We start from the raw sequence: 12391 nt of genomic DNA on the forward strand, positions 1-12391 counted from the left end.
TCCTTTGCTGTGCACAGGAGAGTCCCAAAATGAAGTCCCAAAAGCTCATTTTTGCTTTTGTTTCCCTTGCCTTTGGAGGTGTGTCTTGAAAGAAGTTGCTGTGGCTGATGTCAAAGAGGTTACTGCCTATTTGAACCGGGTGATGTGTATTAAGTAAACCCTGGACTGCATGGAGCACTGGGTGTTACACGCAAACAATGAATCATGGAACACTACATCAAAAACTCATAATGTACAGTATGGTGCCTGACATAAAATAATTTTTTAAAAAGAGTCTGAGGGACTGAGCAGAGTTTCTGACAGTGTCAAAGGCATACAGAAATTAAGACATACTAAAGAAAAGAAGCCATAATTAATACCTCAAACTTTTACTACGTGCCCTGAAGGGCTACATCTAAAGTATGGATGTAACAGAAACAGATCCTTTTCAATCACCTTAAATCCTTATTGGATTATTATCAAACCCCCAACCTAGGGGTCCTAGAGCCCCACACCTAAATGACTGATAGGGATACATATAAAATTATACAGCCACACTGGAAAAATTTGAGGATGTTCTCTAAAAGTTAAATATAAATTTATCTCACAATCCAACAATTCCATTTCATGGAGAAGTGAAAACATATGTCCACACAAAGACTTGTATGTAAATAGCCATAGCAGTGTTATTAATGGCCCAAAATACTGTGAACAATTTAAATGTCCTTTAACCCTGGGATGTATAAACAAAATGTTGTATATCCATATAATTAAAATATTATTCAACAATTAACAGAAAGGAAATACTGATACATCCTAAAACATGAATGGATTTCAAAATCATTATAAGTAAAAGAAACTAAATGTTTTAGAAGACTCCACATTTTATCTATATATACCAAATGGCAAGATAACCCTGATTTATGTAGAGAGAAAGCAGTTGACTTGTTGCCTTGTACCGGAGAGATAAAAATGAGGACTGACCAAAAATTAGCTCAAAGGAAATTTCAGGAGTGATGGAAAATTTCTAAAATGAGATTTGGTGATGGTTGCATAACTTGAAAAATTTACTAGTGGGTGAATTTTATGGCATGTATATTATACATTTATAAAGCTATAAAAATATGTGGTCAAAAGATATAAACAGGCATTTTATAGAGAAAAACACACAGGGTTCTTATTAACCTAAAAACATGATTGGCATCAATGAGATGCCTTTCACACCTCAAAATATGATACAAATTTTAAAAGCTAGTAACAATGGAGATTCTTACCTACTGCTAGGAGGAATTTGAAATTGTACAACCTCTTTGGAAACAGTTTTTCTATAATCCAGTAAGGTAACATGCTCACATATCCTACCTGAGTAAGAAATTTCACTCCTAATTATGTGCCCCAGAAAAAATCTTGTACAGCTCTACCAGCTGACATATACAAGAATGTTCACATCAATATTATTCATAACAATAACTAACTAGAAATAATCTAAATACCTATGAAGTATAAAACTGATAAGTGTACAAGAGAACACTATACCGCAGTAAAAATTAAATCACAACTATGTAGATAACACTTAAATCATTAATACCATGTTGTATCCAAATCATACGGTATAATTTCACTATAACACTAGCAGTACATTAGCTAGTGATAGACATATAAGTAGAAAAGCTGTAAAGAAAAGTCAGTCAGAATAGTGGTTATTATTAGAAAGGAACACCTAAAGTGTTCCTTAGGTACTAGCAATTTTTCAATATGGTATGTTTGGTACTTGGGTGAGCACCTCGGTGTTCATTTTATTATTAGGTACACTGTATATACCCTCTTGCATTTGTTATCCATTTCATGCCATGAAAAAACTTAAAGGACTTATAATAAAAAAGCAGATATGGAAAAGCGTCAGTAGAAAAATAACAGAATGATACCACTTCATATATAGATCATTCCCTACATAGTACATGCAGTTTCATTTAGTCAAAAAGCCAACTAAAACCTGAATCACAAAAAACAACCAAAAAACTTCAGAATATAAGGAGATTGCAAGAGGGATAAAGAGGCACTTCTGTAACTTCCAAAATATAAAACTTTATATAACTCACTAATCTTCTGCTATTAAAACTTGGAATTTTTATCTGCTGACTGCATTCACTGATGCCCTTCTCACATAAACCACAATCTTAAGACCTTGGTGAATTTAAGGAAGGCAAGAATTTGCAGTCTGTGCGGCACCTCTGTTTCTCATTCACCTGCACAGCAAGAGCGGCTCTTTGAGGTTTTACCTTTATTTGAGGAGTCTTCTTACATAGTCCACTTTTGGCAGGTTCTCTGGACTTACATTAGCTCCTGAATTGCTGGCAGAAGAAAACACCAAAATCTCTGGGGCTCAACAGAAAATCCCAACACAAAAGCTATCTTTGGTTTTCAATCACCTTCTAGGTCACCTAATTTTTGGATTTTATAAACAGAAGGAATTTTTAAAAATATTTCATCAGTATCATAGTTGTTTTGGCCAATGATTTGTTCCTTTGCATTAGTCCACTTTAACCTGCTCTTCAGCAAGTCACCTTCAGCCTAACTTTGACATAATGATTCTCTGCACTCAAAGTTTTACTATACATCATGATAGGTGGTAGGTATGACTCTCTATTTTGTAAGAATGCACCAACTGGTAGCAGTGTTATTGCTGAAAACAATAAAAATACCTATGAAATGTAAATTTTACCATAAAGCAATTTGTTTTATAGTACGTACACCTTAAATGACTGAAAGTAATACTCTAATTATTCAGAATATCTAAGTTATAAAAATGAAAATGGTGAATATTTGTTGTCTGAAAAAGAAGACATTTTTTTTTAGTAAGTGATAACAGAAAATGACCACTGGAGAAGTAATTGTACAAATTTCCTAACTTAGCCCAGTCTGAATTTATCCAGTTACACATCCCTCTCATACGTGAGAACATGAAGGGCAGGAAGTCGATTCTCAGGAGCATTTTGCATACTCGACATGGTTCCTGGCATGTGAAGAGTGATCCAAAGACTTAAAAGAGCAGGTGAGTGAATGAATATTTCCACATCACCCTATTTTAGTCAATACCCTACTGTCACATGTAATCTTATGTTGGTTTTTATCCTCTTCTTATGGGCATCCTCTGCTGTATTGATTTTCCTGATCTTTGTCCTTCCTCTCAAATCATTTTACATGCATATGATATCTGTCTTTTTTGTTAAAGTGTAATAAGCAGAGGCTGGATATGAGTTGGCAGCTGAAGTCTGGAAGGAGCTCCCAAACGAAATCCTCTTTTGTCAACCGAAATGCTGAGAATCTGTCAAGTGGGGGAGTCTTAGACTCACCTGTATCAAAAAGTGTGGAAATCAGAAAGCCGAAGGATATAGAGGTGATGACAAAGCACAGGAAAAAGACGAAGACAAGAGACGGGTCACTGTACTGGATGACTACTTCAGGTGCAATCTAACAAAACAACCGGGATGCCAGTTTAGTCCTACTATAAGAGGTGTCATAGATAAACAAGGGAGGCCAAAGAAAATACCCTTACCACTTCAATAGCCCTAGTGAAAGAGTTACTGCTCAGAGAGATGCAAAGTTAACTAAGTAACTCTTTTCTTGGGGAAGGGTTGCCCATCTAGGTCTATAGTTTTGTGTGCTGATAAAACTGAGCAGCTTCTGAATTCCCAAGGGGACTCAAAGCAAAATGCATATATTCTTTTGTAACCTAAAACTCACTCAGCCCATCCCCAGTTATTTTATCCCTCTCGAGCTTTAGATGCAGCCTACTGCATTCAAATACATACTTGCCTTGACAAATAAAATCACGCACAGTAAACAGATGATAATTAAAAACATCAGAAAGAATGAGACAAAATAGGAAGCCCAGAGCATAGCATTATTGAGTCCTATCATGAGCTGGTACTCCTGTAGGAGAGTAAACACAAATCAAATGTCATGAAAAACAATTCATAGTTTTCAAAATGCATTCATAAATATTAACTACCTTATTTCCCACAAAAACCTACATAAGCTAAGTATTATCACCCTCATTTTACAGAGAAATCAAGTCTCAGAATAGTTAAGTGATTCGACCAAAACCATCCGTCTAATGAGCAGCAGGGCTACAATTCCAACTCAGAATTCTGAGTCCAGATCTTCTCCCTGATAACTTACCAACTGTGGTTCTAACACAAGAAATACTTAATTAAAAATTTAAACACAAAAAATAAGACCACCTTTCTTTTTATTATGTACTACCTCCAGAAATATTAAATGAAGGTATATAAGCTTTAATTCAATTACAGATTAAAGCAGGGACAGGCAAAACCACAGCCTATGGCCTAAATCCAGGCTGCCTCATACTTTTATAACTAAAGCTTTATTGGCATAGAACCCTGCTCACTCATTTCTGTACTGTGGCTGCATTCATCCTACAATAGAGCTGATAGCTGTAGTAAGGGCTGCAAGGCGTGAAATATGTGTTATCTGGTTTTGTTTACAGGTAAAGTTTGCCATTCCCTAATTTATATACACCCTCCTAATTTTACAGATCATAAAAGCCAGACTCAAAGAGGGTGAGTTGCTTCTACAAAGTTGCACAGAAGGAGCTCCCTGTTCTGTGCTCCCCCCCTTCCATCATGCTGTCTCTGTACATTTCTGAGGCTAAGTTTCCCTGGTACAATAAACCTGAGACTGATTCCCCCAGTTTGAATCCTCATTCTTCCTGCCACTTACCAGCAATATAACCTTGAGCAAACTCCTTGACCTCTCTGTGCCTCAATGTCTTCATCTATGAACACTAAAATCCAAATAACATAATGGGCAAGATTGTTTTAGAAGTGGAGTTTTAAAAGTGAGCTTCATGAACCATAAGTCAGCATAGTATGCAAAAATATATAAAGAACCTACAAAATTCAACACCCAAAAGCCAAAAAATCCAATTAAAAATGGGTAGAAAGAAGGCACGAACAGAAATTTCTCCAAAGAAGACATACAAACAATACAAACAACCACAACACACGAAAAGATGCTCATCATCACTTATCATCAGGGAAATGCAAATCAAATGAGGTATCACCTCACACTTATCAGAATGGCTAAAATCAAAAACATAATAAACAATAGGTGTTGGTAAGGATGTGGAGAAAAAAACAAACCCTAGTAATAAACTTAACTGAAGAACTGACAGACCCATACTTTGAAACTATAAAATATCAATGAAAGAAACTAAAGATGACACAAATGGAAAGAAATTCCATGCTCACAGATTAGAAGAACATAGACTGTTAAAATGTCTACACTCCCAGAGCAATCTACAAATTTAATGAAATCCCCATCAAACTATCACCAGCATTTTTCACAGAACTAGAACAAACAATCCTAGAATTTATATGAAATCACAAAAGACCCTGAATAACCAAAGTAGTCTTGAAAAGAAAAAACTAGAGGTCTTACAATTCCAGATTTCAAGTTATACTACAAAACTGTAGTGATCAAAACAGTATGGTACCGGCACAAAAACAGACACAGTGACCAACAGAATAGAAGAGAAAATTCAGAAATCAACCACAACTACGTGGTCAATTAATCTTCTACAAAAAAGGAAAGATCATACAATGGAAATAGTCTCTGCAGCAAATGCTGTTGGGGAAACCGGACAGCAACATGCAAAAGAATGAAACTGGACCATCTTTTATACCACAGACAAAGATTCAAAATGGATTAAAGACCCACACATGAGACAGGAAACCATTAAAATCCCAGAGGAGAAGACAGTCAGTAACTTCTTTGACATCAGTCATAGTGACATTCTTCTAGATATATCTAGAAACAAAAGCAAAAATAAACTATTGGGACTACATCAGAATAAAAAGCTTCTGTACATTAAAGGAAACAATCAACAAAAATAAGACAAGCCACTGAATGGGAGAAGGTCTTTCTAAATGATATATCCAGTAAGGGGTTATCATCCCAAAATATATTAAGAACTTACACAACTCAAAACCCAAAAAAACAAATGATCCACTTAAAACATAGAGAGAGGCCCTGACTAGACATTTTCCCAAAGAAGACATACAGATAATCAACAGACATGAAAAGATGTTCAAGATTACTAATCCTCAGGAAATGCAAATCAAAATATAAGATATAACACTTTATATCTGCCAGAATGGCTAGAATCAGAAAGACAAGAAAGAAGTATTGGTGAGGATAATAAGAAAAAGGAACCCTCTCATACTGTTGGTGGGAATGCAAATGGGTGTAGCTACTGTGGAAAACAGTGTAGAGGTTCCTCGGAAAATTAAAAATAGAATTACCATATGATCTACTAATTCCACTACTGGGTATTTACCCAAAGAAAATGAAACCACTAATTCCAAAAGATATATGTTTCCCTATGTCTACCGCAGCATTATTTATAGTAGCCAAGATATGCAAGCAACCCAAGTGCCTATCAACAGATGGATCAGGAAGATGTAGCATATATATAATGAAATATTAATCAGCCAAAAACAAGAATGGGATTTTGCCATTTGCAAAGATGTGTATTCTAAGCACGAAGAGATAACTAGAAACTGAAATGGAAAATTTTCAAAATGGTCAAGGGATTTATAACACAATATTCAAAATATTCAAGATACAACCCCAAATTATTCAACAAACCAAGATAAGGAAAATCTAAGCTCTAAAAACAAAAAGAAAATCCTCAAATGCCAAATCAAGATGACATAGATATTAGAATTATCTAATAATGACTTTAAAGCAGCTATCATAAAAAAGTGCTCTAATAACAATCAATCATGAACACCAACAACTCAATAATCAATAATAATAGAGGGAGATCTTCAACATACTTCTCCCCATAACTGATATACTAACATAAAAATCCATGTTAAAGATCTAAACAGAGACACCTGGCTGGATCAGTTAAGCATCTGCATTCAGTTTAGGTAATGATCTCGGTGTGCTAGGATCAAGCCCTGCATCGGGCTCCCTGCACAGCAGGGAATCTATTTGTCCCTCTCCCTGACACATGTGCATGCTCTCTCTCTCTCAGATAAATAAATAAAATCTTTAAAAAATATGAACAATCTGAGAGATTTATTTATCTCTCAGATAAATAAAATCTTTAAAAAATATGATCTTTAAAAAATATCAACAATAAGCCTGTCTGACTCAAGTCAGTAGAGCATGATGTGACTCTTGACCTAAGTAAGGGTTGTGAGTTCAACCCCCACTGGGGGTTTAAGTAATCTCTACACTGGGTGTAAAAAAGATAATAAAAATTTTTAAAAAGTAATGAACAATACAGGGGTGTTTGGGTGGTTCAGTTGGAGAAGTGTCTAGCTCTTCTTGATTTTGTTTCAAGTCATGATCTCAGGGTTGTGAGATCCAGCCTCCACAATCAGGCTCCACAATGGGCATAGGGCCTGCTTAACATTCTCACTCACCTTCTTCCTCTGTCCCTCCCAACCTCCTCTCTCTCTCTAAAAAGAAAATATGAACAACATGACTAACTTATTATAACATGCAGAGAAAACTGCACCCATTGAACACACAGTACACATTGGTTTTAGTGCACACATGCATGTGGAACATTTGCTAAAATGGGTTACAGTCTAGCCCACAAAGCTAATGCCATCAAAATTTCAAAAAATTTAACTCAAATACTGGCTCCTAATATATTTGAAAATTTTTAAATGCTTTTCTAATTATCTTATGGGTCAAAGAAAAAATCCAAAATGAAAATTAGAAACTCTTTGATAAAGAAAATACTATACTTCAATTTGTAGGATGCAACTAAAATTAGGACTAGAGGGAAATTTAGAAGCTTAAATACAATGGGGAGTTAGAAAGGAGAAGGGAGTTGGGGGAAATTGGAAGGGGAGGTGAATCATGAGAGACTATGGACTCTGAAAAACAATCTGAGGGGTTTGAAGTGGCAGGGGGGTGGGAGGTTGGGGTACCAGGTGGTGGGTATTAGAGAGGACACGGATTGCATGGAGCACTGGGTGTGGTGAAAAAAATAATGAATACTATTATGCTGAAAACAAATAAATTTTAAAAAAAAGAAGCTTAAATACAAAGATTAGAAAAGAAGAGTATCTAAAGACCTGGGGAGAACTCAGCCAGCATAGGTTGGACACAGAAAGCACTAATCCTAAGGTTAAAGACTTATATTAAAATTAGTAACTTTTATAAATCCACAGACACCATTAAGACAAGCTAGAGACTGGGAGTTAATACTTGCAATATAAACATCATACTAAAAACTAGTATTCAAAAATATAAAGAATGCTTGTAAATAGATGAATGACACACAACCCCACAGAAAAATGGGGAAAAGACTTCTGAACTGATACTTCACAAAAGAGGATATCCATGTGGCCAATAAGTATATGAAAAGATGTTCAACAACATCAGTTAATGAGGTGAATCAAATTAAAACAACAATGATTATACTGTACCTTGGCTAACTGAACTTAAATTTAATAAATAAATGTATAAATACATAAATATTAAAATAAAATAAAACCACAATGAGGCATCAATATATGCCTTCCAGAATGGTTAACATTTAAAAAGACTAATACCACCAAGTGTCGGCATATATACAGACCAAGAGTTAACTCCCATACATTACTGATTAAGAGAACAAACTGACACAAACATTTTGGCAAAACATTTGGCCTCATTTAACAGGGTTGAAAACATGTATACTGTATACTCCATCAACCTCAATCCTAGGTATAAGCCCAACAAAAAAATGTGCACATGTGCACTAAAATATTCACAGTAGCTTACTGTAATAGCCCAATACTGGAACAATCATGCATCCATCCACAGAAGAGTGATAAATTGTGATATATTCATTAAATGTAATAGTACACAGCAAAGAAAATGGCAGAGTTATAACTATACAGGCCACAAAAGGATAGCTATTGTATAATCCTATTCAAATAAAGTTTAAAACCAGCTAATGCCGACATAGGGTTTTAGAAGTTAGTGATTATCTTTGTGGAAGAGGGAAGGTGCAGTGATTTGGAAGGAATGTGAGGAATTCTGGATTGCAGGCATTATATTTCTTGACTGGAATAGTAGTTATATGGGTGTGTTCATGTTGGATAACTCAGTGATCCACACATAGGTATGTATATTTTATATGTATGTATTTTATAGTTCAATTATAAACTTTAAAATGAAAAACTAATTAGAAATCTAAACTACCTGATTGAAGTTTGTGTAACATGACCTGGAGACACAAAGAGAAAACTAGTAAATTGTAGTCAAAAATAGATTTCAAAGAGATTACTTACTACTTAGAAAAGAGAGAAAAAGACATGCTGGTCAGAGAAACAAAAATAAGAATGGTACAAAATTAACCATTTGGGGTGGAAAGAAAAGGGCTTAATGTAACATAAGACTAAGGAAAAACAGTGGTTAGGGAAACCAATGAGAGGATTTCTGAAATTGCTGGATGGTAAAAAATCAGTAAGAGTTTACACTAGAAAATGACATTTCTACACATAGAAAGAAACAGAATTTAGAAAACAGATAACTATTGTGGACATCTACATCACATTTTCTATATACTATAGCCAGTATCTCTTGAATCATTGCCATAACCCTATGTGATAGGAGTACTTTTACCTCCATTTTACTGTCAAGGCACAGAGAAGTTAAGAAACGTACCTAGAAGTTATAGAGGCAGAGAATGGCAGCATTCTAAATACTGTATATACAATACTACACAATACTGTACTATACTATACTATACTGATAAGACTGAGGTTCCAAGCCTTAGTGATTTGGAGGATGGTAAGTTTCATTAGCATATCCAGGCAATCTGGAAAGAGGGCAAAATACCCTGCCTCAGAAAAGAATGATTTTTCTTTCTGTATTTTTCTGTCTTCATTAAACCCAACCATCACCATCCCTTAAGGAAACATAGCATATATCCTCACCCCAAGACAGTAAGATCAAACTACCTTAAGAACAACATGATTTGTGGAAAAGAAAGCTACTGAAAAAAGTATGTGCAAAATTTCAGAATATGAAGTTAACTATGCACATATCCATTTCCACTGGTTTCTACCACCCAAATACTTCCTAAACTCTTCCCTCCTTTATACTACATCACCCTGCCATAGGCACTCCCTGCTTTTCTCCTGCTCTAGTTGCTTCACAATTGGTTCCACCTCTTCAGTCTTGATATCATAGTTAAACTCCATGTGAGCCAACTACATCTATGGACCAAATGGGAGGGGGAGGGGTAAAGGAAAAAAATATGTGACAGAGACGCATGTGGCCCACAAGCCTAACAAATTTACTGTTCTGTGCTTTCCACACAAAGCTTGCCAACCCTTAATCTAAACCATGCTACCCCCACATTCCTTTCCAGAGTCATTCTTCTGCCAGCAGCACTGATAGGACACCAATAGTCTTAAAGTCCATCCTCTGGTGCCGTCCCCCATTGCACAGATCAAGCAGTACAACCTCAATACTTTAAGAATAGCTTTTCCACACCTGTAGGTACTTAATAGTATAAAAGTAACTCAGTTTATTACTATCTCCTCAACTAAACCTTTACTAGTAGGTAGAAATTGTGTCCTCTCTTTTTAACTGCCATTTGTTGAGTGCTTACTATAGGTGAGAGACTGACCTAGGTAGTTTTTAAAACAAAACGTCACTTAATCCCCCTGATAACCCTAGAAATTTGGTATTATCTTCAATTTACATCTTAAGAAGCAGGCTGTGATCACAGAGTTAATTATTGGTGGAGCCAATATTTAAAATTAAGCTCTATCAAAGTCCCTGATAAGAAGTTGGTAATTAATAAATAAATGAACAGATTAATGGATAGATGGATGAATCAATGGATTTCCCTTTTTTTAAAATTTTTTATAAACATATAATGTATTTTAGCCCCACATATAAAATTTATACATTTAATATATGTATAAAAATACATATAATGTATTCTTAGCTACTTTAGAGCCACTGTTACAATTTGGTCTTAATTTGACTCAACACTGACATGCATCTCAAATCTTGGAATTGTAGTGCATCTTAAATCAGTCTAACTCAAGACCTCATATGATTATTTCTTTGTTGCCTATTTTATTCCAAAAAAGATTCAGCATATTTAATATATGACCTCTCTCCATAATATTCATGTTAACTAGCCATTAGTCAATAAAGCTATAGGCCAAATCAAGAATTTAGATAAAAGTAGGCCATCAGAAAATTTGTATATTTGTACACTGTTATTGTGATATAATTATTTACCAATGCCAAAGGTATAGAGCACAAAATCTGTTCCTTGGGCCCAAAATGCTACAAAGAAAGTGAAATTACCTTTAATCTCTTTTCCTTTTCTGAAACAATGGTCCTGATGAGGGTAAGTTCAGTTAGAGAAAATGCAAGTATAACTATCAAAGGGAAGAGAGCTGAAAAACTGTACCAAAAAGAATCCATATAATAAGCAGGGTATGGAAACCTATTAAGCAAAATGGTGGCATCATTTAACATTCGTTCTGCAGCTTCACCGTTGTGGTATGTAATGATGGCCTGGTCTATGATATGCTGCAAAAGCAGGAACCCTTCTCTGATGTACCCTAAATGAGAAAACAAAGATGATCAAGTTCAGTATACCAAGAAACATCCAGGCAAACAAAGAAGGCAATTTGGGTAATTCAAAGCTTTTAACTCAAAGAACAAAACAATTTCCCAAAACCTATAGTGATTTGGGACACAAACAGATAATAGATAACATGAAATTGTATTACTATCTTTTCAAAACTAAAATACTATACGAAAATGATACTGTTGCTTTATGTAATTTTATCAGCCAAAATAAATGAGAACTCAATACTAGACATACCCGACATGTAAACAAGTGATGCTCAAAACAAGATGTGAAATAATCCCATTTATAATAGCATCAAAAAGAATAAAATACATAGGAATAAGCTTAACCAAGGAGGTTCTACTTCTACGCTGAAAACTACTAAACACTGCAGAAAGAAATTAAAGATGACACAAGTAAATGTAAGACATTCCTTGTTCCTGGATTGGGAGACTCACTGTTGTTAAAATATCCATATTACCCAGAATTATCTACAGATTCAATGCAACCTCTATCAAAATCCTTGTGATGAGCACCAGGTGTATGTATGGAAGTGCTGAAGCATTAAATTGTATACCCAAGCTAATATTACACTGTATGTTAACTAACCAGAATTCTTTTAAAAACTTTTTTAAAAATCCCAATGGCATTTTTTTCAGAAACAGAAAAAAAAATCCTAAAATCCATATGAAATTGCAAAGAATCTCGAATAGCCAAAATAATCCCAAGAAAAGAGAGTACTTGCTCTTGTGAGCTGAAGGCCTTGTACTTCCT

The 12391-nt window shown here is 35.0% G+C and overlaps 1 protein-coding gene across 1 annotated transcript in view; it reads right to left on the reverse strand.

The window, feature by feature from the left end:
- The window catches only part of LOC101694040 (phospholipid-transporting ATPase ABCA3-like), a gene marked incomplete at its 5' end in the record, with an annotated part of 119498 nt that overhangs the window by 89242 nt on the left and 17865 nt on the right, over positions 1-12391 (reverse strand). Inside the window, 3 exons of the mRNA XM_045072686.1 lie at positions 3333-3450; positions 3796-3912; positions 11347-11606. Of these exons, the coding sequence (XP_044928621.1) occupies positions 3333-3450; positions 3796-3912; positions 11347-11606 (495 nt within the window). The remainder of the gene's footprint in view (positions 1-3332; positions 3451-3795; positions 3913-11346; positions 11607-12391) is intronic.

The sequence above is a fragment of the Mustela putorius genome, unplaced genomic scaffold (genome assembly GCF_011764305.1).
Source record: "Mustela putorius furo isolate JIRA1106 unplaced genomic scaffold, ASM1176430v1.1 tig00004041_pilon_pilon_pilon, whole genome shotgun sequence".
Classification (NCBI taxonomy): domain Eukaryota; kingdom Metazoa; phylum Chordata; class Mammalia; order Carnivora; family Mustelidae; genus Mustela; species Mustela putorius.